This window comes from Littorina saxatilis, linkage group LG9 (assembly GCF_037325665.1).
Source record: "Littorina saxatilis isolate snail1 linkage group LG9, US_GU_Lsax_2.0, whole genome shotgun sequence".
In the NCBI taxonomy this organism is placed as follows: domain Eukaryota; kingdom Metazoa; phylum Mollusca; class Gastropoda; order Littorinimorpha; family Littorinidae; genus Littorina; species Littorina saxatilis.
The window spans coordinates 64,842,632-64,869,993 of NC_090253.1; the positions used below are offsets into that span (position 1 = coordinate 64,842,632).

General features: G+C 42.2%; 2 protein-coding genes across 3 annotated transcripts; one reads left to right on the forward strand and one right to left on the reverse strand.

Moving 5' to 3' along the window:
* Positions 1-1,245: 1,245 nt before the first annotated feature.
* Positions 1,246-19,083, reverse strand: LOC138976813 (required for meiotic nuclear division protein 1 homolog). 2 transcript variants are annotated; one of them, XM_070349709.1, is made up of 11 exons: positions 19,005-19,083; positions 17,858-18,463; positions 16,897-17,011; positions 14,933-15,005; positions 14,288-14,327; positions 13,959-14,059; positions 13,435-13,606; positions 13,087-13,163; positions 12,154-12,274; positions 5,185-5,301; positions 1,246-2,525 (listed from the first exon to the last, which is right to left on the reverse strand). In XM_070349709.1, exons 2-11 carry the CDS (start codon positions 18,386-18,388, stop codon positions 2,412-2,414), a joined length of 1,461 nt encoding a protein of 486 aa, XP_070205810.1. In that variant the 5' UTR covers positions 18,389-18,463; positions 19,005-19,083; the 3' UTR covers positions 1,246-2,411. The 2 variants fall into 2 exon arrangements, with proteins under 2 accessions (XP_070205810.1, XP_070205809.1); XM_070349708.1 differs by having other exon boundaries at positions 19,001-19,078.
* A 227-nt stretch (positions 19,084-19,310) lies between these two features.
* LOC138976815 (complement component 1 Q subcomponent-binding protein, mitochondrial-like) lies at positions 19,311-26,181 on the forward strand. Its single transcript, XM_070349710.1, has 6 exons — positions 19,311-19,561; positions 20,455-20,608; positions 21,097-21,178; positions 22,989-23,118; positions 24,400-24,488; positions 25,104-26,181. Exons 1-6 carry the CDS (start codon positions 19,324-19,326, stop codon positions 25,248-25,250), a joined length of 840 nt encoding a protein of 279 aa, XP_070205811.1. The 5' UTR covers positions 19,311-19,323; the 3' UTR covers positions 25,251-26,181.
* Positions 26,182-27,362: the final 1,181 nt, after the last annotated feature.

The following is a 27,362-nucleotide window of genomic DNA, read 5'->3' on the forward strand; positions in this document are numbered from 1 at the left end:
AACATTGACTATATCCTATACAAGGAACACTTAACAAGGGTAAAAGGAGAAACAGAATCCGTTAGTCGCCTCTCACACATGCTGGGGAGCATCGGGTAAATTCTTCCCCCTAACCCGCGGGGGGTAGGGTCACATATAGCTTAATACATTTGTGTATCATTCTTCTGATACCAATATATAACTGTCAAACAGACATAACAATACACTACACTTGACACTCAATATACCCTTCAGGGTTCCACACAACCCCAAAAGTCAAGGGTAATCATAACCTTTCAGGAAAAAAGTAAAGGATTTTACAGGCAAATCCGGATAAGACGAAATTGAAGGGACCGAATTGTTATTGTGTCCTATCCGAAATTTCGACTTGGTCATAGTACAGTGGAACCCCTCTCTAGCGACCTTGAAAATGTTGACAAAAATCGGTCCTTATGGAGGGGGGTCCTTACAGAGGGAGGGGGCGGGGCCACAAAGAAAGTCACCTCAGATTTTCTTAAAAAAAGAAAACAGAGAAGTTTGAGTTGCTAACGACCGTTTCCTCAAGCAAACTGCTTCGATTTCATGTTTGACATTGTCGATGGTGTCCACCAGTTCTGGTGCATGTTTCAATGCAAAAAGAGTTAGTTTCTGAGCAAGCATTTCTTTACAGCAGTCCCTGCAATGATGAAGGCCCTCCGAGAAAGAGAGTGAAAAATCGGCCACCGTTCTCAGCATCGCGTATCTGTGTAACCTCTTTCATTGACAAGATACTCTTGTTTCCCTGCAGCCTTGACCAGTGAGTCGGTTACCTAATCTGTGAACCCTTCAGTTGTGTTGCTTTGTCAAAAGTTAGACACAGTCAACTAGTTTTGCTCTGAGTGAACAGTGCAGCTGGCCTCAATTAGCCGGTGACACCTCTCTGGCCACAGCACCAAACAGTACATGGCTGGGGGGAGAGAGAGAGGAGGGGGGGGGGGGGGGGGGGTAGCTGGCTAAACTCAGTGGGGTGTCCGGTGTCACTGAAGTCAGCAGGAAGAGCATTGGAGAGAAATAGAGAGGTGTACTCTTCCAAACAATTTCCAAGGATCAGTTGTCAGGGCTTAGGGTAGTCAGTGAGGGAGAGTGAGAGCGGTTTGTGTACAGTCCGACTGAAGAGTGAAAAGTCACTGCCACAAGATCGGCATGCAGTCAATAAAGCCAGACAAGAAGAATGATTATGACATGCGGCTCTATCTGCTGTTTTTTTAATTTTTATTCAAACTGGTTTTCAACGCTTATTCTCACAAAGCATCTGCACACCTGCCTCTGCCCCTGTGCTGTGTTTGTGTGGCTGCTTTCGTATGATGTCAGTGCATGGTGAGTGCGTTCACTGCCTTGTCACCACTTCCCCACCTTTTTCAGAATGTTTTCTTGGAGTTGGATAATTCTCCTTACTCCTACTTTATTGCGTGCCGACTGACCAGTCGGTGTGGCGTCCGTGTAGAGAAGAAGGGAATAAGGTTACACAATGCGCTAGTGTGAGACGCCAAGTTTCGTGTTTCGAGTTGCTGTAGTAAATATAGAGTAAACTTTGTCTTTGGGACTGACTTTCTGTTGTGTGCTATCCGTCTTTCGACTTACGTAAGAGAAATCCCATTTCGAGCTCAGGGTACTTTGTACACATAGATAAAGAGGGATAATTCCGGACCAGAATTTCTTTGTGTGCTAAGCGAATTTTTGACTTAACCGTTTGTGAGTTAGCTGGATTTGCCTGTATACCCCTTCCAGATTTTTCACAGGGTATGAGTGACAATTTCGTCTGTTTGGGGTCGGGTTTTTGTTCTTTCGTTTTGCGAGGCATTTTTTTGAGCAGGCGACAGCACCGGATAGACTAGAGCGAACAGTGCCATCGAGATGATCAGTTTAAAGATATCGCGCAGTTTGAGGACAAGGGAGGCAACCTCTGCTTCACCGCGTGTCAGTGTTGACAGAGGAGTGGCACGAACATGGCGTGTACTTTAGTGGTCTCAGTAGAGCAGGCGGCCTGCGTGCTGTTGCTTGTAAACTAGCAAAGGCTATACCCTTTCAGCGTTTGACTCGTACGTTTTTTACCTCTTTGGAAGAAAACAGTTACGTATTTATACCTCTTCAGAGAGCATCTCGTACGTGATTTGGACGGTCAAAGGGTATTAATACCTTTAATTCTACGTGATGTGGAACCTAATTAAAACAGCAAAATAAAGGGCAGCAGTAAGGGCTCCATGAGCTCTGGTGCTTTGGTGGCTAGGAGCTCGAGCATGACAGCCAAATCTCCTTCATGGCGGCCCCTTTTATTTATTTTATTTTTTTTCTAAATCACCTAAAGTCGGGGCAACACCTGGGAACATGCCCCTAATGGTTTAACACCGAGGGCGTCAAACAACATTTATCATCATAGCAGTAGGAGGAAGCTCTCAAGATGTGCTGTCAGCAGTTCTCAACATAGCTGCTGAAGTCTCGGCCACCTGGACTGCTTCAGCCTGCGCGAGGTAGAAACGCTCCAGGTAATGAGCGATTTCAAACACAACCTGGAACAAAGGTAGCAGACAGAAAATGAAACCTACAAAATCAAACACATGATGGGAATATAACAGCATCTGTTCGGGATAAAGCTTGACATAAAAAGGGATGGTTCTGTTTTTCACAAAAATGCAAGAAAGCTCTGCTCCTATCACCGTGACAATACATGACAACACATTCACCACAAGAATGCTTAGCTCAAGATGGTGAAAAAAGACTAAGTTCAAATTGACTTCTTTGGTTAACCTACCACCTTATGTAATTGTAAGACAAGAACATGTCATATGATGTGTAATAGGCCATGTTTGAAAAGAACTCTGTCAGGATTTTCAAGCACTGTGGCAGAGTTGGGCCCCATGGCAGTGAGGCAGGCCGCTTTTCCAGCAAAGACCTACCATCGTGGAGAATAACTAGCTCTGATGTGTATTTTATGCAGTGTGCACTCAATATGATTCCATTTTTTTAATAACCAAAAAATAAAGCACATTCAAGCCATGATTCACTGCCAATTGCTTACGCTGATCGCTCAGCACGAGTGTTTTCCTAACTCACGTCACCTCAAGCAAAACACGTCAACTATCACTGTGGGCCTGGGAGCTATCATAGCTGCAATGAATCATGAACTCTGATGAGTCAATTTTTGATGGTAAAGGGATATTGATCGCACACTGCATAACAAACACATCAGAGTTAGTTGTTGGACAGAATGACGGATCCTAGCCGGTCAGTGGCATACAGTGGCTTGCTTTGGAGCGCTTCAAACACATCAGAGTTAGTTGTTGGACGGAATGACGGATCCTAGCCGGTCAGTGGCATGCAGTGGCTTGCTTTACAGCGCTTCAAAAACACATCAGATTTAGTTGTTGGACGGAATGACAGATCCTAGCCGGTCAGTGGCATGCAGTGGCTTGCTTTAGAGCGCTTCAAACACATCAGAGTTAGTTGTTGGACAGAATAACGGATCCTAGTCGGTCAGTGGCATGCAGTGGCTTGCTTTACAGCGCTTCAAACACATCAGAGTTAGTTGTTGGACGGAATCACGGATCCTAGCCGGTCAGTGGCATGCAGTGGCTTGCTTTACAGCGCTTCAAACACATCAGAGTTAGTTGTTGGACGGAATGACGGATCCTAGCCGATCAGTGGCATGCAGTGGCTTGCTTTAGAGCGCTTCAAAAACATCAGAGTTAGTTGTTGGACGGAATGACGGATCCTAGCCGGTCAGTGGCATGCAGTGGCTTGCTTTAGAGCGCTTCAAACACATCAGAGTTAGTTGTTGGACGGAATGACGGATCCTAGCTGGTCAGTGGCATGCAGTGGCTTGCTTTAGAGCGCTTCAAACACATCAGAGTTAGTTGTTGGACGGAATGACGGATCCTAGCCGGTCAGTGGCATGCAGTGGCTTGCTTTACAGCGCTTCAAAAACAAGACAGAGTTAGTTGTTGGACGGAATGACGGATCCTAGCCGGTCAGTGGCATGCAGTGGCTTGCTTTACAGCGCTTCAAAAACACATCAGAGTTAGTTGTTGGACGGAATCACGGATCCTAGCCGGTCAGTGGCATGCAGTGGCTTGCTTTACAGCGCTTCAAAAACACATCAGAGTTAGTTGTTGGACGGCATCACGGATCCTAGCCGGTCAGTGGCATGCAGTGGCTTGCTTTACAGCGCTTCAAAAACACATCAGAGTTAGTTGTTGGATGGAATCACGGATCCTAGCCGGTCAGTGGCATGCAGTGGCTTGCTTTACAGCGCTTCAAAAACACATCAGAGTTAGTTGTTGGACGGAATCACGGATCCTAGCCGGTCAGTGGCATGCAGTGGCTTGCTTTACAGCGCTTCAAGCACATGACAGAGTTATTTCTCGAAAACGTCTATTACTCAGCCTTCACTATCCATCTTTTCTGATTGACACCATAATTCATGTGCAGCTGCCCACCGAGGGCAAAGATCAAGAAAGGTGTCTGCCAGTCTGTTACACTATCACGATCACAGCTCATTATCTAGAGTCCTTTAAAAGCACAACCAACCATCAAATGGTTTTTTTCCCTAAGCGTATAAAGTCATCTTCTTCTTCTTCTGCGTTCGTGGGCTGAAACTCTCACGTACACTCATGTTTTTTGCACGAGTGGAATTTTACGTGTATGACCGTTTTTTACCCTGCCATTTAGGCAGCCATACGCCGTTTTCGGAGGAAGCATGCTGGGTATTTTCGTGTTTCTATAACCCACCGAACTCTGACATGGATTACAGGATCTTTTTCCTGCGCACTTGGTCTTGTGCTTGCGTGTACACACGGGGGTGTTCGGACACCGAGGAGAGTCTGCACACAAAGGTGACTCTGAGAAATAAATCTCTCGCCGAACGTGGGGACGAACTCACGCTGACAGCGGCAACTGGATACAAATCCAGCGCGCTACCGACTGAGCTACATCCCCGCCCTGTAAAGTCATCATGTGCTGCAATTGACAGACCTGGGCTAAGGTGTACCAAGCAACACTGGGGGCTACCAAACAGGGTGGGAACTAGCCGCGGGGTCTGATTGGTTGAAATCACAACAAATCTCAATTTCAACCAATCGGACCCTGAGGCTGCATAACACCCACAGGGTGGCACCCAGTTTTGATTCGTGAACCTGAGCCCAGTATGTGTGTGTGACAGAAGAAACTGACCTCCACCATGATGAGCACGATGATCATGACCTCCAGACGGGTGTGGTGAGCGTCGTTTAGATGGCTGCTCAACAATTCCGTCAGCTCACAGCAGTGACTCAACTTCTCATTCATCACCTGCACAGTGAAATGATGCTCGCAATCATGTCTAAAGCATCAATGTGTAAACCTGTAGCTCTCAGACTGTCAGCACTACAGCGGATCCCCTTTTTAAAGACCCTTTAACAATCTGAGAATATCACATTTTAAAATGGAGGAAAATTTATAGAAGTTATGAATAGAACATTGGAGAGAGGATGTTTTTAAAAAGGAGGAAGTCTTGAATTGGGGTCCCGCTGTACACGCATAATTTTCTTGGCGTTCGCAGAGGTTACACGATCAATCCAGCACTGGTGATAAATGTTGTCGTTTTCTCCAACTCCTGTCGACTGCCGTATAGTTTGGTCTGCAAGGGAATTGGCGACGGCCACACTTCTTTTCGTTCCTCATCTAGTAAGGGACATCGCTGTAAGATGTGTTCCGCTGTTTGGTCTTCTTGACCGCAGGCACAGGTTGGTGATGGCGCCAGCTTGAACTTTCAGTTCATGTGAGCATTGAGCCTGTTGTGGCCAGTACGCAGCCTGATGAGGTTGACTTGCTGCTCTCTGGACATTGTGTGGTAGTCATCTCTGTTTGTCCTTGGCCTCATCAATGCCTTGATGATTGTCTTCTGCTCACTAAAGCTGACACTGTTTTCAGGTTGGTCTTCCACGGCTCCTTCTGTCGCCAGCTCATCTGCCCTTTCATTTCCTGGTATCCCACAGTGTGCTGGTATCCACTGGAGGACAACTCTTCTGGTTTGTCTGACCAGCTGTAATGCTTTGGCCAGCTGTGGGAGTTTGTCGTTCTCTAGGGCCTGAAGGACTGAAAGGGCGTCCGAGAGGAAGACAACTTGGTAGCAAGGGTCTGCGGAGTCCTGAACCAAGGAGACGGCCTGCATGAGAGCTTCTGCTTCTGCTTTATAGTTTGTGCAGTGTTTGCCAGTGGCAACGCTGGATGTAGTTGTATGTCCCCCAGGGAACTGGATCAGAATGCCAGCACCTCCATTGAGCACGGCGTTAGTTGCTGATCCATCGGTGTATACATGGATCCACACCTCTTTTGGGTACTGTTCGTCGATCAGGGCTAAGGTGAGTGCCTGTCGAGCTGTGTCATTCTGATCTTCTCCTGAGGTAACATGTGGAACACTGGTGCAGATCTGGATGCCTGGTTTCTCTGTTGCCTTGGGGGTTTCCTCTTCTTCTTGAGTCAGAGGTAGAGTGTTCTGTGGGAGGACTTCCCTGTACTGTCGAGAAAGTCTCTTGCTCTCGGTACACGCATAATACTACAGGAACATTCACACGTGTTGGACCAAACATAACTGCAGTGTTGCTTCCAGGTCTGGGGTCTTTGGTCACTGCATGCAGCATTCTTAATTATTACAGTGGTACCTGCGATAAAAGGACGCCCTTGGGACCAGCCCAAAGTGTCCCTACATTGCAGGTGGCCTGTCATGACAGGTATTGACTGTCATGACAGGTATTGACTGTATTGACTGTCATGACAGGTATTGACTGTCATGACAGGTATTGACTGTCATGACAGGTATTGACTGTCATGACAGGTATTGACTGTCATGACAGGTATTGACTGTATTGACTGTCATGACAGGTATTGACTGTCATGACAGGTATTGACTGTATTGACTGTACCGACTGTCATGACTGTATTGACTGTACTGACTGTACTGACTGTCATGACTGTATTGACTGTACAGACTGTCATGACTGTACTGACTGTATTGACTGTATTGACTGTCATGACTGTACTGACTGTCATGACTGTATTGACTGTCATGACTGTACTGACTGTCATGACTGTATTGACTGTCATGAATGTACTGACTGTATTGACTGTACTGACTGTATTGACTGTACTGACTGTATTGACTGTATTGACTGTATTGACTGTCATGACTGTATTGACTGTATTGACTGTATTGACTGTCATGACAGGTATTGACTGTATTGACTGTATTGACTGTATTGACTGTACCGACTGTCATGACTGTCATGACTGTCATGACTGTACTGACTGTACTGACTGTATTGACTGTACTGACTGTATTGACTGTCATGACTGTCATGACTGTCATGACTGTATCGACTGTATTGACTGTACTGACTGTATTGACTGTACTGACTGTATTGACTGTAATGACTGTACTGACTGTATTGACTGTATTGACTGTCATGACTGTATTGACTGTATTGACTGTCATGACTGTATTGACTGTACTGACTGTACTGACTGTATTGACTGTACTGACTGTATTGACTGTATTGACTGTCATGACTGTATTGACTGTACTGATAGTGGGGCTCCTATGTTGCAAAATCATTCAAATCATGCAACAAACACCAAATTTAGCAAATATGAAGAGTTTCATGTGCTTAACAAAACCTGATACAGAGCCATCGCGAAAAATAAAAAAATAGGTAGTTTTTAAACAATTTTTCAAAATGGCCGCCAGTGTAAACGGTTGGGTATGTTAGGCATATTTCACTTCATGTGATTAACAGCAAATGTGGCTTAAATGGACATTTGCTTTTGCTTAACAAAACCTGATACAGAGCCACCGTGAAAAAATTAAGAAATCGGTAGTTTTTTTACAATTTTCAAAATGGCCGCCAATAAAAGGGTATTTAGGCATTTTTGATGCTACAAGACATTCTCTTGCAATAGAAACTAACACAAAAACATTTTTAAACAAAACAATACATGTATTGTTGGTGCAGAGAATGATTGGACGGTGTGGGTGGCAGGGTTGAAGAATTTGTGGATTACCTAAACTGTGCAAAAATAAATATATTGCACCAATTTTCATACCAAAACGAAAACATTCATTCCTGTGCTGTTATATTCAATGTATGCTATTGAGGGCACTCAACTTGGCTAACTGGAACACTTTTAAGATAAAAGGTGGCCTTTACATGGGTTATTTGACCGCCGCCCAAATAAGGGTACCCCCAAAATAAAACTGATAAAAATGTAATGTATCAACTCAAAAGTCGACTAAAATTCATAATCGCTGTATTTCGAAAACGTTGTTTGTTCTCATGTGTTTACACAACTGGCACATTCCGGCAAGTGTCTATACTCAAAAGAAACTTTGGCAGTACTTGAAACAACCATCTGTCATATATACATGCGAAGTCAAAAATATGTGGGATGTAAGTCAACAAACCTGTGGCAGTTTTTAAAATATTATTTCGTGAAGATTTGAAAGTGTACTCAAACGGTTGAACTACGCCTCGTGTGTAGACACACATTCCTGAAAGTTGCAACGCAACCCACTTGGTCATTGCTAAAATACATGGATTTTAGTTGACTTGGGTATCCCTCAAATTTGACACATAAACATCTCATCCGTGAGATCGACACATACATCAGTAGGTACAATGGCACAACACTAGAAATATGCAAGATGGCGAAATAAAACAACCTGTTCTGGATGGATAATCAAGTTGACTTTCTCTTCGTATACAACAGTGACCCAGTTGTGCCTCAGGAATTGTCGTCGGCTTTTTAAAAGGTACCCGAAGTTTTTGTCACATCTCTTTGTCACGTCAAGGGTATCCTTATTTTGACGGCGTAAATGATGATGTAAAAAAAAATGTGCCAGATAGCGAAGATGCGAGCCTTTAAAGTTTAATGGCATAGACAGTTTGAATAAAATGACACAGGAATAAATGTTTGAGTTGGGGTATGAAAATGGGTGCAATAATATTTTTGCACAGTTTAGATGCTGACAGTTTTCACAGGCATGCAAGCACATTTGCAGAGAGCTGTGCTCTGTAGTCCTTCTTAGCAGCATTTGCAGCGTTTTGTTGTACAGCTCTTCTTGCAGGCACACCTCATGAGTTCTCGGCACACGCTGGAAAGCTCGTCCAGAATGACTCCCACTTTCCAGCCTTGAACTGCCAGCCCACAGAGTTTGGAAGTCTAATAGGTAGATGGCTCTTCTCAATCTCATGTCCTGCAGCAGCACCTCACTTGTAAGGGGATTATGGTCAATTTGGCAGCTCTTTTTACTGAAGAGGTACCGTCTAGCACTGTTTACACCCAGTACGTTGCTGGTTTTGTCCTACAAATGTACACCAAAAAGCTCTTGTGCTGCCCTGTCAGTGGTACTCAGCTTACAAAGAGGAGCAGACAACCTGAAGAAAGTTTGAGTGACGTCTTCAAATGCTTGCCATACTTCCCAAGCCTTCTGATTATTGAAGAACGACATAGTGTCACAGCCTGTAAGGCTATGCAAAATGGGCAGACAGGGTGACTTCTCTTGGCCAATGGCTTTGGCAATGTGGCGATACACTTCACGAGCAGAAAAAACCGCAACACAGCTGGAATGAGAAGCAGACTGTCTGGCCTCCTCTACATCCATGGTGCAGGAAATCAGCCTGGGGTACCCTTCACACAAAAGATGAAAAGTGAAATTTTTATTTGAATGTATTTGAATAATGTTTACTATCTCAGAGAGTTGGTCAAAGCCGGGTTAGCAAGTCTTCACACAACAGACCAAAATGAAAGAAAATTTTATTTCATGAATTCGTATAATTCTTACTGTTTCAGGTTAAAAAACAAACAAACACAGTTTCCAGTGACCCAACTGATTCTGGAATCTTTCTGACCGCTACATTTATTCGCTTCAAACAGTCGCTAACAGAGAATGTTGACCATAGTGAGGGTACGTACGTTAAACCCATCAAATTCACAGAGGTCGCTTACAAATGATGTGCAAACATGTTCCAATTAATACAAATAAAAAGATCTTACTGTTAAGATGTATTTGGTAACAAACCTTGATACAGTAGTACTAGTGAAATCAGCTCCCTTCTGTGGCACCGGAATAAATGCAGAACGCTTGTTCCCAGGAACCGGCATGTGGTGTAACTATATATCCTGTAAAAATAAAATTCACACCAATGCACGGTCAACTTAGAATAAGCAAAAGGATGAGAAACAAGCAACAAACCAAAATTGTAAAACTCAAAGAGCGGTACCTCTTCATTTTTCAAAACCACTTATCTCATTTGATTAGCATACACTGTATGCTTTTGTCTGTTACCTACCGTCTTTGAAAGTTTGATCACAACACTGTAAAGACATGGGGAGTGGAGTGTTTTTATCTCCAGCTGGTCATCCTACTATCTGGCCTACCCTCACTCAGTTTTTGACTCTACCCCTCCCCACCTCAGCCGTTTAGAGACTTATATGGAAGTCCTTAACGTAGGCAGGACTAATCATTTATCATACCATGAACAATCTCTTTCTCCTCGCCTTTTATTCAAAGTTCGTTTAATCTGTTTAAAATCACCAGCGTGGCGATCATGATTTCCTTACTTGTAATCAGCAGATAGATCTAGATCTATCAGCATCACAATCCAGCTAATGAGCTATTGCAAGATTAAACAAAGTCTCTGCATTTCAGCGCTTCACCCGATGAATAACAGACCCCAGGGGAGAATTAAACAGTAAAATGATGTGACATTGGTGAATGGATGCGTATTCTTGAAAACTTACCTTCAGAAACGTTGTTTTCGCTCAAATCAAAACACGCAATGTTGCGGAGGCCGCCATCTTGAATTTTCATGCTGCGGATATATAAAATTCTAAAAACGATCAAATTAAATACCAGAACACAAAAATACCCATAAGAGTATTTATGTCATGCATGTGTTATCAGCAGACAACTTCTGGTGCATGGTAAACCATTGAATTTTACATTTGCTGAGTTGGGAATATTTACTGCTGAGCGCTTTTGGTACGAATTTCGTCTGCTGTAAATGCAGCCTTTTATTCCCTATCAAAAGCAAAAAATCCGATTTCTGAAGTGGCTCTGTATCTGAAATCCCTTAAATAATTATAAAGAACAATATCACAAAGTATGATGTTTGTTGCAAGATGTGAATGATTTATGAGTGCGTCTGCAACATACGAGCCCCACTATGACCATATTGACCATATTGATTGTATTGACTGTCATGACTGTACTGACTGTATTGACTGTCATGACTGTATTGACTGTACTGACTGTATTGACTGTACTGACTGTATTGACTGTATTGACTGTCATGACTGTATTGACTGTACTGACTGTATTGACTGTCATGACTGTATTGACTGTACTGACTGTATTGACTGTATTGACTGTATTGACTGTATTGACAGGTATATTTTGCTAGAGCTAATCGCCAGATGGACAACAGAATGCGTCCTTTTAAGGGAGGTGTCCTCTCATCCCCACAGGTACCACTGTAATTTTAACTGATTCATTTTTCTGACCCCTGGCCTGTTGATCATTGGACAGTTTTGACATGTACAACATCCTCTGACAGAACAGTGTTTTCGTAGCCAGGGCATTTGGACCAATACATTATTTTCCATCTAGGTCCAACTGGCCTTGTGTCCCCCGAGTCTGGGAACAACATAACTAAGGAACTTCCAAGACTCCCCTATTCAGATCTGTTCACAACATCTGTAAATTTATCCCCATTTTAACACCTCATGATCTGTTCACAACATCTGTAAATTTACCCCGATTTTAACACCTCATGATCTGTTCACAACATCTGTAAATTTACCCCGATTTTAACACCTCATGATCTGTTCACAACATCTGTAAATTTACCCCCATTTTAAGATCTGATCTTCTGTTCACAACATCTGTAAATTTACCCCCATTTTAACACCTCATGATCTGTTCACAACATCTGTAAATTTACCCCCATTTTAACACCTCATGATCTGTTCACAACATCTGTAAATTTACCCCCATTTTAACACCTGACTTTCTCAGATTTATGGAGGTATCACAAGGGAGGTTGCACTGTATCAGTACCAGACTGTGAAGGAGAATTGTCAATCAACAAACTACAAGCAGCAAACCTTGGTACGGCGAGCCATCTCCAGGTGGTTGTAGACAGCTATGTAGAGCGGTTCGAGTCCCGCCCGGTCCCAGTAGAAGTCGGGTGTGTCCAGGAGGTCAGAGCTCAGGTTGATCAGGTGTCTGCACCACAACACAGGTGATACTCAGGTAAGGCAAAAAAAAAAAAAGGTCTGTTTACGGTAACATAGGCCAAAAAAATAGGGTCGGTAGGTCGGGAATTTTTTTCTTTTTTTTTTCTTTTTCAAAAAACCATATTTTTACGTTATTTTGCAAAAAACCCACTTTTTTTTTTTTTTTTTTTTTTCCAAATGCCAAAAAAAGTCTAGGGTCGTGCGAAAAAAATAGGGTCGGTCGGGTTACGGTAAACAGACTATTTTTTGGGGGGGGCCTAAGGACAAGGCCATGAATCAAGGAAGTATGATATGAACCAAGCGGGATCATTCAGGAGTATATCCATGGGAAGTGGGTAAGGGGAGGGTGAGGGGTGGCGAACAGAAACAATGAATACTACATACCCTAAAGACACACCGTGACAGACTCTCTTTGGGTAAAAGCTAATAATGGATGTTTGCCTTGCATAAGCTTTTCCAGTTATTTCAATACCAATCTCTTTCATATGAGAAGTTCTAAGTGTCTTGCATGAACTTATCAAATGGTAGAAAATAGCATCAGCAATTTTTCTACACAGCCTCCTCCATAGTCAAGTAGAAATACAGTGAACCTGCCCTGGCCACCACCTCTCGAAAACGACCACCTGTCTAAAACAACCACCCCAAAGGATCCCTGACAAGTTTATTTTTATCTATAGTTCACCTTTTCATAAAGACCACCTTTCTATAACGACCACTTTTAACCAGTCCCTTGGGTGTTCGTTTAGACAGGTCTGACTGTATTCACTTCTCAAGAGTTGGTTATATCAGGAACACACTCACCTCAGAGCGAACAGTTCACCAGTTTTTCTCAACACCTCTCGCCTTGACATTCCGATCTTTTGCCCGTCTCTCAGGTCCTGTGTGAAAAATAAAAAATAAAAACTTGATTTCTTCTGCATGTTATAAAGACACACAGCATGAAGATTAAAATACTGTGGAACTCCCTTTTAAAGAAAATAAATTTACAGAGGTTACAAACAGAAAATCTGAGAAAACAGGGTCTTAAATCGAGGGGGTTTGCTTGCTTGCTTGCTTGCTTGCTTGCTGACAAAATGACAACACTCTGCTGACTTATCTCTGTGACAAACTATATGGACTTGACAAACTGACAACAATCTGCTGACTTACCTCTGTGACAAACTCGATGGAGTTGACAAACTTCTCCAGCATGGCTTCCCAGATGGCGAGCTTGACGGACTGGGCCAGAGCGTTGGAGAATGCGTACTTCTCCAGCACTGCGTGGCTCTCCTCAGACTCTTCGCTCAGCTGTAGCGTGTCTCCAACTACACTTGTTGGACCTCTGTAAACGGAAAGAGATCATCAGTGGTCAATACAAATCTTTCATTTTCATTTCATTTACTTTATTATTCCAATGCTGGGACATTTTGTGTGGCTTCCTCCCAAGGAAAAGCTATCAACACAGCGAGTGGCGCTACCCAGGTGTGTGCGTGTTTAGGTGTAATCGGCAACATGCACTTATGGCAGCGATGACCGAGGTCATGTACGTGCCACAGCAGACAGAGACACAATGCATTAAGCACAGAAGCAGACACAGAAAAAAAATGAGAAAAGAAAACTGACCCAATCCTGATTTATCATTCAAATTTTGCAAACCGGAAAACGATCAAAAAGTAAAAGGGGTGCGAACTTACTTGATATACTTCAAATCCATTTCTTCTCTCTCCCTCAGGATAAGGTCTTGTGAGTAACGTCCATCGTCATACTTGTGAAGAAATTTTAGCGCCTCTTTTCTCTGTCATAGAACAAAAACATGCATTAAAAGGATATGTCAAACAATCAGGTAAAGTAAAATCAAAAGCCCATAGCAAAGGCACACAGCTCTCACAAAAACCCAGTTCAGTTTTGAATGTACACATGCATCACAAACCCAGCTCTCCACTCTATATCCGCCCCCCTCCCCCCCCCCCTCCCCCCTAAAAAAAAGGAGAGAGAGTGAGAAAAGAAAGAAGTTGTCACGTACCTCAACTTCTGGCATTGACCAGAAAACTGCAGATCCGTCTCTGAAACATGCATTCGCCACCAGAAGACGTTTTAATACATGTATGTAACTCTAAAAATAAGATGGGACTGACAGTACAAACTTTTAAGCGTGGTCAGTTTATCAAAAATTGCTGATGCGCTTGTCATGCATAGCTGAGGTATGTCTTTGTTAATGCAACACAGTGCTACAGACTTCTGTTCAGGGTTTATAAGCGACTTGAAGTGGGTGTATATCTCTTTCTGCAAATGTGTGTGTGTGTGTGTGTGTGTGTGTGTGTGTGTGTGTGTGTGTGTGTGTGTGTGTGTGTGTGTGTGTGCTTGTGTGTGTGTGTGTTTGTGTGTGTGTGAAAGAGAGAGGAATCAAATCAAATCAAATCAAATCAAATTTTATTTTATGAGGGTTGTGGCATAAGCAATCCAAACAAGCTTTTTTTTAACCAGCCCAAGCCCAAAAGAGAGAGAGAGAGAGAGAGAGAGAGAGAGAGAGAGAGAGAGAGAAAGAGAGAGAGATAGAAAGAGAGAGAGAGAAAAAGAGAGAGAGAGAGGGGGAGAAAGAGAGAGAGAAAGAGAGATCATCTATATGAAAAGAGACACATTTACAGAAAGATAGAACGGTGACCATTACCTGAAGAAGAAAATCTCTCTGTTCTTTTCGTCCACAGCATACTTGGCTCTCACGTGTATTGCATCTTGTACATCTGTAATAAAAACTCCACTATGTTTGAATCACATTACGACTCGTGCTTCAAAACCTGTAATACACACTATAGTTATTCCACTGTGAGTGTGTATGTCTGTAAGTGCAAAGTTAATATTGTTGGTACTCCATTCCGGAGCTGCCAACTGCTATGAGCCTATGTTACATTTAAAGAACAAAGCTTAAGGTTGCAAAGCTTAAACAAATAATGCCCAGCATGCAACATATGCCCCTTTTTGTACGAGTCCTGGTAATCCTTTCTGCTTCCCACTCCGTGTAGCGGTCACAAAATGGGTCATACAATGTTGTCTACCATAAAAGGTGACACTGCACATACTCTCTAATGGGAATTTTATGTACCTGCATTCTAATGAAACTTTATTTAAAATGTCTTTTCTTGTGCAAGATGGCATAAATGCGGATATGGCAATACATGCACTTCTTAAAAATGGCTACACTAACACCATTTGCTACGCTGAAATTTCCCCCCAAATCTAAATTTATGGCTACACTTATGGCTTCACAAGGGTTAATTGGCAGGTCTGTCATTCTTTTGACCTTTCTTGCACAGTGTTTTGAGAAAAATCTCCCAGGATTTCTGCACTTTATAAAAACCAAATAATTATCATCATTACAGTGGAACCCCCCCTGACACCTCCAACACTCAGAAAATCACGTCTAAAATAGGAGGGAGTCTTTAAGGGAGGTAACTTCACTGAGGTTATCAATAGAAAATCACGTCTAAAATAGGAGGGAGCCTTAAAGGGGGGCAACTTTACTGAGGTTATCAATAGAAAATCACGTTTAAAATAGGAGCCTTAAAGGGAGGTAACTTTACTGAGGTTATCAATAGAAAATCACGTCTAAAATAGGAGGGAGCCTTAAAGGGGGGCAACTTTACTGAGGTTATCAATAGAAAATCACGTTTAAATAGGAGGGAGCCTTAAAGGGAGGTAACTTTACTGAGGTTATCAATAGAAAATCACGTCTAAAATAGGAGGGAGTCTCAAAGGGAGGTAACTTTACTGAGGTTATCAATAGAAAATCACGTCTAAAATAGGAGGGAGCCTTAAAGGGAGGTAACTTTACTGAGGTTATCAATAGAAAATCACGTCTAAAATAGGAGGGAGTCTCAAAGGGAGGTAACTTTACTGAGGTTATCAATAGAAAATCACGTCTAAAATAGGAGGGAGTCTCAAAGGGAGGTAACTTTACTGAGGTTATCAATAGAAAATCACGTCTAAAATAGGAGGGAGTCTCAAAGGGAGGTAACTTTACTGAGGTTATCAATAGAAAATCACGTCTAAAATAGGAGGGAGCCTTAAAGGGGGGTAACTTTACTGAGGTTATCAATAGAAAATCACGTCTAAAATAGGAGGGAGCCTTAAAGGGGGGTAACTTTACTGAGGTTATCAATAGAAAATCACGTTTAAAATAGGAGCCTTAAAGGGAGGTAACTTTACTGAGGTTATCAATAGAAAATCACGTCTAAAATAGGAGGGAGCCTTAAAGGGGGGTAACTTTACTGAGGTTATCAATAGAAAATCACGTCTAAAATAGGAGGGAGCCTTAAAGGGGGGTAACTTTACTGAGGTTATCAATAGAAAATCACGTCTAAAATAGGAGGGAGCCTTAAAGGGAGGTAACTTTACTGAGGTTATCAATAGACAATCACGTTTAAAATAGGAGGGAGCCTTAAAGGGGGGTAACTTTACTGAGGTTATCAATAGAAAATCACGTCTAAAATAGGAGGGAGTCTTAAAGGGGGGTAACTTTACTGAGGTTATCAGTAGAAAATCTGACAAATGGGGAAGTCTTAAATTGGGGGGTCTTAAAAGGGGGGTTCCACTGTATCATGAAATGTATACTCATAGTCATAATGATGTGCTTACCCATGGGCAGTTCACAGATCTGGTAGAGGCCCTGGGTGTGCAAGGCTTTCTTCAGTTGACTCAGGTTCAGCTCCTCCGCCACGGCATAGGCCACCACAACATCCGCATACTGCTCCTGAGAGGGCAAGCAAAGCCAGAGAACATCTTTCCAAAAAGTACAACAAAATTGTATATAATTTATAAATTACAACAACTCCAAAATATCAACAAACATACAATCATAATAATTAGGCAAACAAATGAACTACGATTGGAGGGCAGTCTATTATCATATCATTGAAACTCAAACATGTTTGTTGACATTAAATATATCCCCACCTATATCCAATGGAACCCCCCTTTTCAGACCTAAACAAAATGTGACAAAATCAGGTCTTAAAAAGAGGGGAATCTTAAAATGGAGCTAGTCTTAAAAAGAGGATTCCACTGAAGCTATCAGCTCCTCATTTCCCACCATCAACGCCTTCCTTCCCCTTTCTTTCTTTATTTGGTGTTTAACGTTGTTTTCAACCACGAAGGTTATATCGCGACGGGGAAAGGGGGGGCAGATGGGATAGAGCCACTTGTTAATTGTTTCTTGTTCACAAAAGCACTAATCAAAAAATTGCTCCAGGGGCTTGCAACGTAGTACTAGTACAATATATTACCTTACTGGGAGAATGCAAGTTTCCAGTACAAAGGACTTAACATTTCTTACATACTGCTTGACTAAAATCTTTACAAACATTGACTATATTCTATACAAGGGTAAAAGGAGAAACAGAATCCGTTAGTCGCCTCTTACGACATGCTGGGGAGCATCGGGTAAATTCTTCCCCCTAACCCGCGCTTCCTTCCCCAAATTCCCCACCCCCCTCAACATATTCCCTTTGCGATGAAATACACTTTCCCGTTGGAGTTTAGATTTCTTATCTCAATGAAGGGAAGAAGGTCTTAAAAAGTAATAAATGCAAGTACACACCGATTCTTCTTCTGCGACCCGCCCCATCTTCTTACGTGAAGGCCGTTTCACAGTAAGCGCTGACACATGCTTCTGAACTCCGGCAGCGTAGTTTCTTTTACACTGCACTCTCACACCAAGCGAGCACAATACTTGGGGCACCACACTGTGCTGTGCGAATTGTCTGTGAATTAAAACACCCGAGCTGCCCTTTGACAGGAACCTAGCTGACCTGCATGGCACAGTTCCAGAAAAATGTCGGCTGTGAGATGTAGTTGAGGCAGCCACAAAGTTTTTAGCACTAGCAGCACCAGAAGGAGATGGCCATGAAACCGATGGAGCTGTGTTTAAGAAATGTTTCCTAACTTGTTGGACACTCTCGAACTTTGTGGGCTTGCACAGACCAAATTTGGTCAAATCTCTGAGACTTGTCCGTACTGAACACAAATGTCTGGAACTATTTTGTGAGCAGAGAGTCTTGTGAAGGGTGGATACAGCACCTGGGCATTTAGTGCCAGTGAGGCTCCAACAGTGCCTCAACATGCTGGTCATCTGTGTCTTGGCGAGTGACGATGAGTTATTTGCAGAGCAGTCGATCTGTCTGCCGCAGTCCACTGTCTGTTACTGCTGTAAATACAAAAGGAAAGGATAGTTTATTGCGTGATCAAATATATAGTAATTACCGCAAATAATATGAATTCAGAATTGCAAATTTGTGCTGTTCAGCTTGAGATATATGCTGACTTGACTTGATCAGTGGTTGAGGCCCGTGTGTGCCTGTTCACCGTGCCAAAGTTAATGAAAAAAGTACACAAAAAGGTGGCAATTATAATGAGCCGCGAAATAAACTGTAATAAAATAAAAAAAAGTTAAAAAAAAAACCCACCTGAAGTAATTGATTTCTGCAGTGGCACATACACGGCTGCATCATTTGTTAGTTATCATAATTCTTTCTTTTTTGTCTTAAAACTTCAATCTTCATTTTATTTTTCAAACGAGTCTTGCTCTTGACCCAGTCTCCTGCAACCAAAAATGAAATTTCATCATTTCTTTCTGATCGTCAGGTTAACCATTCAGGCTCCGCATGTCACCTATAGTTTGCTGCATTGATAAAATACTAAAATTTGACCTCGCACACAAGCTTTTAAAACCACTGTGACATACAAACTTTGTTTTGACCAGGGTGTCTGGTCTGCGTAGCAAGTGAAGCAGACCACTGTTCTATGCTCAGAGTTGTCTCCCCTGAAAGTCTCAAACAGTTCGATTCGCAAATAAAAGAAACTAATCCATATTTCAATGTATACTTATAGTTGTCAAAATAAAAATTGATAATCTCTCAACTTACAAAAACAGACAGGCAGAGCCTAAATGTTCTTTGAATACAATTGATAAATTGATAGTACTTAAAATGGCTCAGGAAAATTAGAATGTAATGCAAATATTTATCGCTTTGCTTACGCATGCGCATTCACAATCGACCTAAACACATGTCCGTCATGGCGAAGTGTCTCCGACTTGCCCTTTCTGCTTCAAACAAGCTTGTGCAAAGTCACAGCAACTTGCAGCTTGCACAAAACTCGCTCCTTCGTCTCAAAAAATGTCAGACAGCTTTGAACAGACAATTAAGTGCCGCTGTCGTCTCACCGTTCCTCCGCCAGACCGCTCCGACTTTGACTGCGGTCAAAACCTGCACGTGCACTCCCCGGCGTCTGCTGCAAACAGAGGGTAAGGGAGAACATGCGTGTTTTTTTTTAAACATGAACACGATCACTTGCTTCCTGTTAATGTATAATTTTAGAATTTGGGGCCTGAAATAGTTTAAATGATCTTGGTCTTTAATCTGAGCCGTGAACCTGATTGGTCCGTAGCGAAATCACAGCGTAGATAGTCCTGAAAGAAACCTTTATTACATCAGTTGCCGAACGGACTCTTTTTGTCAACTCACTGGTTAGGCCCAACGAACACATCCCCATCTCCAAAGTAAGTACAGGAAACAGGTTTTTTCTTCTCCTTTTAGCACCTGGATTTTCTCACAATTGCAATGCGTCTAAGTTATATGCAGCATAGAAACTAGTACTTCAAACAAGGCAGTTTGCAGATGAAGGCAGTGCTATGAATAGAGTTTGACTGCATGTCCACATAGTTACTGTCTGCAAGAAGATTATAAGCGATGCGGGGATTAGATGAAAAGTCATAGTTTTTCCAGTTATCATTGTTAGCTTTCGACACCACAATGGACAGTTGTCATGGAAAGATAGTCTGACTCTGAGTCTGACCGAGACTACATATATACCATTAAGACAATCAATCATTATAGGAGTGGAGCATGCGTAGGAGACAGATAGATCACGTGTTTCCATCCAGCACTTTTTCTCTGGCACGCGGCATGGTACAGAAGCATGGTCTACCAGTTTAACGAATGCTTGAGTTGTATTTGCATTGCTTTGTTTACAAGAGAAGTAAAGTGATTATGAACTTTCTTTACTGTTCATGTTATTTGTGAACGCTCGACGCACGACACCAGTGAAGGAATAAATCATTAGTTTCATGCTTTCGACATGTCACCCTTTATACACATTGCAATGATGTTATATTTTATGTAAATGTTTGTATTGCAGTTGACAAAGAGTTGTCCAAATTCCTGGACAAAGAAATCGACTATGAGGTAACACAGGCTGGCAAGTCAAGTACAAAGGTCAAGGGCGTTGATGGGTTTGAGGTTGCCACAGAGGATGCAGAGGTGACGCTCACCAGGAAAGCTGGCAATGAAACGTGAGTGTTCCGCTGAAAGATTTTTTCTCCTTTTTATTTTGAGGTTTTGCCAGATACCCATAGGCCATACACTTTCTCACCTTTATATAAACAATACTTATCATAGATTCAATTTGAATTTTGCGTTGTAATTTCTTGATGTTGGTCATTTTTATATGAAAGTACGTTATGAAAGTTATATGGGGACATATAATTTCTGATCTCCCTGGACTGAAGAAAAAAAATTAGGGTAGATAACTTCTTTTTTTCGAAACGGCTAAAATATAGAAAGGTTATGGCCAGTTCTTTTTTTCTTTGTTGTTTATGTATGGGTTTTTTTACAGAAAAAAAGTTCAGGGTTGGCAGGAAAAAATAGGTTAGGTCCTGTTGTTCCATGAATAAAAATGGATGTGTGTGTGAAGGAAGCATGGCACTTTGATGACACTTTCACTTAAACAAAACCGCCTGATGTTGTGCTTAAACAAACCATGTTGTTGCGTTGGTTGCAGCATTGTGGTCAAGTTGAACATCAACGCGACAGTGGACTCCGAAGGACCCTTGCAGGCCAGCGAACAAGACCCCGAGGCTGAGGTCAGTCAGGGGCAAGGGAGACAACTGCTTCAAATCAATTTGAAAGTTGATCTTAGTACAGTAGAACCCCCCCTTTTCAGATCCCCCAATTTAAGTCTTCCTCCTTTCTAAGACCTTGCTTTTTCACATGTTTTGTTCATAATCTATGTAAATTTACCTCCATTTTAAGACTCCCTCGTTTTAAAGACCTCATTTTCTGAATTTTCAAGGGAGGTTCCACTGTAATGTTGTCGTTGAGCAAAGTCTTATTGTTTATGTCGTTCAGCAAAGTCTTATTGTTTATGTCGTTCAGCAAAGTCTTATTGTTTATGTCGTTCAGCAAAGTCTTATTGTTTATGTCGTTCAGCAAAGTCTTATTGTTTATGAAGAGCTGCACTTTCTCAGATGTTTTGTTCATCACCTCGATAAACCTACCACCATTACAAAACCTCGTGTTCTCAGATAATTGTCGGTACCACTTCAGAATGGGAAGAATTGACATTGTGTGTCTAGTACATGGTTCTCTCTTATAGGTGGTGTGTGTGTGTGTCTTAAAGCTGGTGTTACAGATGGTGTATGCTTGTGTCAACAGATGGTTTGTGTTACAGATGGTTTGTGTTACAGATGGTTTGTGTTACAGATGGTGTATGCTTGTGTCAACAGATGGTGTGTGTTTGTGTTACAGATGGTGTATGCTTGTGTCAACAGATGGTGTGTGTTTGTGTTACAGATGGTTTGTGTTACAGATGGTGTGTGGTTGTGTTACAGATGGTGTATGCTTGTGTCAACAGATGGTTTGTGTTACAGATGGTTTGTGTTACAGATGGTTTGTGTTACAGATGGTGTATGCTTGTGTCAACAGATGGTTTGTGTTACAGATGGTTTGTGTTACAGATGGTTTGTGTTACAGATGGTGTATGCTTGTGTCAACAGATGGTGTGTGTTTGTGTTACAGATTGTGTATGTTTGTGTTACAGATGGTGTATGTTTGTGTTACAGATGGTGTATGCTTGTGTCAACAGATGGTGTGTGTTTGTGTTACAGATGGTGTATGTTTGTGTTACAGATGGTGTGTGTTTGTGTTACAGATGGTGTATGCTTGTGTCAACAGATGGTGTGTGTTTGTGTTACAGATGGTGTGTGTTTGTGTTACAGATGGTGTATGCTTGTGTCAACAGATGGTGTGTGTTTGTGTTACAGATGGTGTGTGTTTGTGTTACAGATGGTGTATGTTTGTGTCTAAAGACCATGTCAGACACAACACAAAACAGTGTTTTCTTTCAAAACAAACACAAAACAGCGTGTTTCCCATGTGACATCCCCCAAAACGCGTTTCAGAAAACACTGTTTCGTGTTTTTGCATCGTGTTTTAGGTTTTAGAGCATGCTCTAAAATCTGAAAACACGTTTTGGTAGTCAGCCAATGAGCGCGGACGATCAACTCACGTGACTCGGTTTCCGGCACCACGGAGATTGAAAAAAATGGCCGACTCAGATGGGGTACCGATTCAGGGTAGTATCGGACCCATGAATCCTAACTAGAGTCTATGGAGCCTGTCACGATTGAAGAGAGGCAATGATATCAGTGGGCGCTGCCAGCCGTGTTGTTTACAAACCCAAACACAGCGCGATAGCTGGACGGGTGAAGCTGACACTGACCAATATTTCTGTGAAAACACGCACCGAGCTTCATCTGTGTGTTTCGCGTGTGACATCCCCTATTTAAAAACATGTTTCCCCGACGTTTTGAGATGGTGTTTTTGTCAAAAACATGGTTTTGTGTTGTGCGTCTGTCTCCGCCTTTACAGATGGTGTGTGTTTGTGTCTAACAGATGGTGTCGCGCCCACCCTTCACAGTAGAGATGTGTAAAGGAGACGGCTACACACTGTCACTGCAGTGCATGTTTACGTCACCTGAAGAAATGGAGCAGCAGGGGGGTCCTCAGGATGCTGACGCAATAGGTAAGCAGGCAGTCTCTTTGTTTAAGGGTAAGCAGGCAGTCTCTTTCTTTAAAGGTAAGCAGGCAGTCTCTTTGTTTAAGGGTAAGCAGGCAGTCTCTTTGTTTAAGGGTAAGCAGGCAGTCTCTTTCTTTAAAGGTAAGCAGGCAGTCTCTTTGTTTAAGGGTAAGCAGGTCTCTTTGTTTAAAGGTAAGCAGGCAGTCTCTTTGTTTAAGGGTAAGCAGGTCTCTTTGTTTAAAGGTAAGCAGGCAGTCTCTTTGTTTAAGGGTAAGCAGGCAGTCACTTTGTTGAAGGGTAAGCAGGTCTCTTTGTTTAAGGGTAAGCAGGCAGTCGCTTTGTTTGAGGGTAAGCAGGCAGTCGCTTTGTTTAAGGGTTAGCAGGCAGTCGCTTTGTTTAAGGGTAAGCAGGTCTCTTTGTTTAAAGGTAAGCAGGCAGTCTCTTTGTTTAAGGGTAAGCAGGTCTCTTTGTTTAAAGGGTAAGCAGGCAGTCTCTTTGTTTAAAGGTAAGCAGGCAGTCACTTTGTTTAAGGGTAAGCAGGCAGTCTCTTTGTTTAAAGGTAAGCAGGAAGTCTCTTTGTTGAAGGGTAAGCAGGCAGTTGCTTTGTTTAAGGGTAAGCAGGTAGTCGCTTTGTTTAAGGGTAAGCAGGTAGTCGCTGTGTTTAAGGGTAAGCAGGCAGTCGCTTTGCTTAAGGGTAAGCAGGCAGTCGCTTTGTTTAAGGGTAAGCAGGCAGTCTCTTTGTTTAATGGTAAGCAGGCAGTCGCTTTAAGGGTAAGCAGGCAGTCGCTTTGCTTAAGGGTAAGCAGGCAGTCGCTTTGTTTAAGGGTTAGCAGGCAGTCGCTTTGTTTAAGGGTAAGCAGGCGTAAGATCTCTGCCACCTGGTCGACTGGCAGCATTTTGAAAGCTCGAGAAATTGTTTCTTGGGTCTCGTGATTGTGAACAAATTGAATGATTTTGCCTCTTGTTATTGGTTAAGATTGGGAGGGGGGGGGGGGGGGGGGGAGGACATGTTAAATCATGATTTTTCATCATTTACAATTCTATGATCTCATGCATGGTGACTGATTAAATTCAATAATAAGGTTACAGGATACATAACATGTGTTAGGAGTGGCGACTGGTTTACTTTTTCAAGAGTCAAAAATTCTTCTGCTCTGTCTTTTGTAGAGGGCATTGTGATGATGCCACTAGATTAGATCAGCTTCACTTCAACTGCTAAACGCTTTCATTTCTGGTAAATATTTATCCCCACAAGTGTGAAGACTGAAACGTGTGATGGTGTTGCAGTGGACAGCTTTGAGATCCATGAGGTCGCTCTGCACAAAGGGGAGTGGAAAGACACCATCTACTCTGTGTCGGCCGATATCATGGATGGGGTGAGTGTGTGTGTGTGTGTGTGAAAGAGAGAGAGACATGAGGTAGCTCTGCACAAAGGGGAGTGGAAGGACACCATGCCGATATCATGGATGGGGTGAGTGTGTGTGAGAGAGAGACAGAGAGACAGAGAGACGGACAGACAGACATGAGGTAGCTCTGCACAAAGGGGAGTGGAAGGACACCATGCCGATATCATGGATGGGGTGAGTGTGTGAGAGCTAGAGAGAGAGAGAGAGAGACATAAAGAGACAGTCTGAGAATGAGAGCATGTGTTTGTTGTGTACTGTATAATGTTTAAAAAATAAAAAGGAAAAAAGAGCTTCAGGCTTTAGCACTGTTGATTAAAATTAGATAAGATGATGCTAGAAAGCAAATATTAATTTTTATGTTTAAGGATGGAACTTTTTCTCATTTCTTTTTTTCACCAAGAGGTATGACACCCCAGAATATTTCAAGGGTGTGAAACACGGCGCAGTTACATTAAACATTTTCCTCCCATTTGAAGGCTCCCATTTTTAAGACCTGATTTTCTCAGATTTTTTTTAGGTCTCAGTATTGCTTGAGGTCTCACAAGGGGGGGTCCACTTAATACATTTGCGTCATGATTTGCCCAGAACCTGTACGACCTGCTGATGGACATGCTTGACGAGCGAGGGATCAACGAGGAGTTTGCCAACCAGCTGGTGGAGTTCAGCACCAGCTACGAGCACACACGCTACCTGGCCTTCCTCAAACATCTCAAGTCCTTCGTGGAGAAATGAGCGGTGCTCCTCTCTGCGACAGTGTGTGTTGCCTCATTGCCAGCTTCTGTGCATGTAACATGATATTGAGTCATTTAGGTTGAGAAGTGCAGGAAGAGCCGGTTTCACTGTATTTGAACCAAAGTGTTTTGTGGAGAAATGAGCACTACTTGCTAGACAGCGCCGTTGCACACTTTCTGCTGTGTACAGGGAGAGCCATGGGTCACTCAGCTTCAGTATGTGCCGGGAGGGGTGGGTGGTTTGGTTTTTTTTTTTTTTTTTTTTGGGGGGGGGGTGTGGACGCTTGGAAGGACGTTCGTTATTCTTTCTTTGTGAACATAAAAAACAAAGGTATTTTTTTTCCCCTGTTTTTCTGATTCTCCACACTTGTACAGAAACAGGATCAATGTGTTATCGTTTGCAGTGCACTTAATTTCTTGGTTCAGATAGGTTAGTGGATCACATTTTTGATAAAGCATTTATTCAGAATTTTCTTCCAAGTGCTGACAAGTGTTTTGAATCATGGACCAATTTTGATCACAGTAGATATTAAGACTTTTATTGAATAATGAAAAGGATAAATGATTTTTTTTCAACAGATTTCCTTTGTGTAAGTTTTGTTGTTAATTGCACAGTTCCTGTCATCTAAAGACTCGGCTTCAAACCCCTGAAAAATCTTTTGTTTGAAGGGAGTAGGGATTGGGGGTGGATGTTCTGTATGTGGGGGAATTCTCATTGTGTCATCAGCTGCAAAGGAGGTCGTGTTGTAGAAACTACCTATAGTGGTAGAAGTTATGCAACACAGTGGACTACTGGTATGAATGACGAATCTTTCACCTAGTGATGCTGTAACCAGGTTTTCATTTTGAGGCAGAATTCTCTGAATTGGTTGTGTGGATGTACATGAGTGTATAATGAATAAAAGACAGTTTTGTAGTCACTTTGCTTAGAACTGTGTCCATCCAAGTCTTGAACTGTTTGTGTGTGTGTGTGTGTGTATGACTTGTGTGTGTGTTTCTGAGTGAGTATACAGTGTGGGAAATGGGCAGAGTGTAAGTATAGAAATATTGAAATATTTTTACGAAATTAAAACTAAAAACATGAACAGGTTGTTTTGCTAATAAACCTAAATCTGTGTATCAAATAACCAAAGGGAAGGAAGCGCTCTAAATGCATACAACATGTGTAATGGAGTAAGGTTCTTTATCTCTACCAGAGTCTTGTCTATCTGTTCTTTATCTCTACCAGAGTCTTGTTTATCTGTTCTGTATCTCTACCATAGTCTTGTCCATATGTTCTTTATCTCTACCAGAGTCTTGTTTATCTGTTCTTTATCTCTACCAGAGTCTTGGCTATCTGTTCTTTTTCTCTACCAGATTCTTGGCTATCTGTTCTTTTTCTCTACCAGTCTTGTCCATCTGTTCTTTATCTCTACCAGTCTTGTCTATCTGTTCTTTATCTCTACCAGTCTTGTCTATCTGTTCTTTATCTCTACCAGTCTTGTCTATCTGTTCTTTATCTCTACCAGAGTCTTGTCTATCTGTTCTTTATCTCTACCAGTCTTGTCTATCTGTTCTTTATCTCTACCAGAGTCTTGTCTATCTGTTCTTTATCTCTACCAGTCTTGTCTATCTGTTCTTTATCTCTACCAGTCTTGTTTATCTGTTCTTTATCTCTACCAGAGTCTTGTTTATCTGTTCTTTATCTCTACCAGAGTCTTGGCTATCTGTTCTTTTTCTCTACCAGAGTCTTGGCTATCTGTTCTTTTTCTCTACCAGAGTCTTGGCTATCTGTTCTTTATCTCTACCAGAGTCTTGTTTATCTGTTCTTTATCTCTACCAGAGTCTTGGCTATCTGTTCTTTATCTCTACCAGTCTTGTCTATCTGTACTTTATCTCTACCAGTCTTGTCTATCTGTTCTTTATCTCTACCAGAGTCTTGTTTATCTGTTCTTTATCTCTACCAGAGTCTTGGCTATCTGTTCTACCAGATTCTTGGCTATCTGTTCTTTTTCTCTACCAGAGTCTTGTCTGTCTGTTCTTTTTCTCTACCAGTCTTGTCTATCTCAGTGTTCTTTATCTCTACCAGTCTTGTCTATCTGTTCTTTATCTCTACCAGTCTTGTCTATCTGTT

Excerpts from the sequence above, each read along its gene's own strand:
- LOC138976813 (XM_070349709.1), bottom strand. The coding sequence starts at position 18,388 with ATGACCAGCATGTTGAGGCACTGTTGGAGCCTCACTGGCACTAAATGC. Across the intron at positions 14,060-14,287 it reads GGTCAATGCCAGAAGTTGAG|AGAAAAGAGGCGCTAAAATT; the intron begins GTACGTGACAAC and ends GTTCTATGACAG. Across the intron at positions 5,302-12,153 it reads AGATGGCTCGCCGTACCAAG|GTGATGAATGAGAAGTTGAG; the intron begins GTTTGCTGCTTG and ends TTCACTGTGCAG.
- LOC138976815 (XM_070349710.1), top strand. The coding sequence starts at position 19,324 with ATGTCCGTCATGGCGAAGTGTCTCCGACTTGCCCTTTCTGCTTCAAAC. Across the intron at positions 21,179-22,988 it reads AACAAGACCCCGAGGCTGAG|ATGGTGTCGCGCCCACCCTT; the intron begins GTCAGTCAGGGG and ends TGTGTCTAACAG. Across the intron at positions 24,489-25,103 it reads CGGCCGATATCATGGATGGG|AACCTGTACGACCTGCTGAT; the intron begins GTGAGTGTGTGT and ends TGATTTGCCCAG.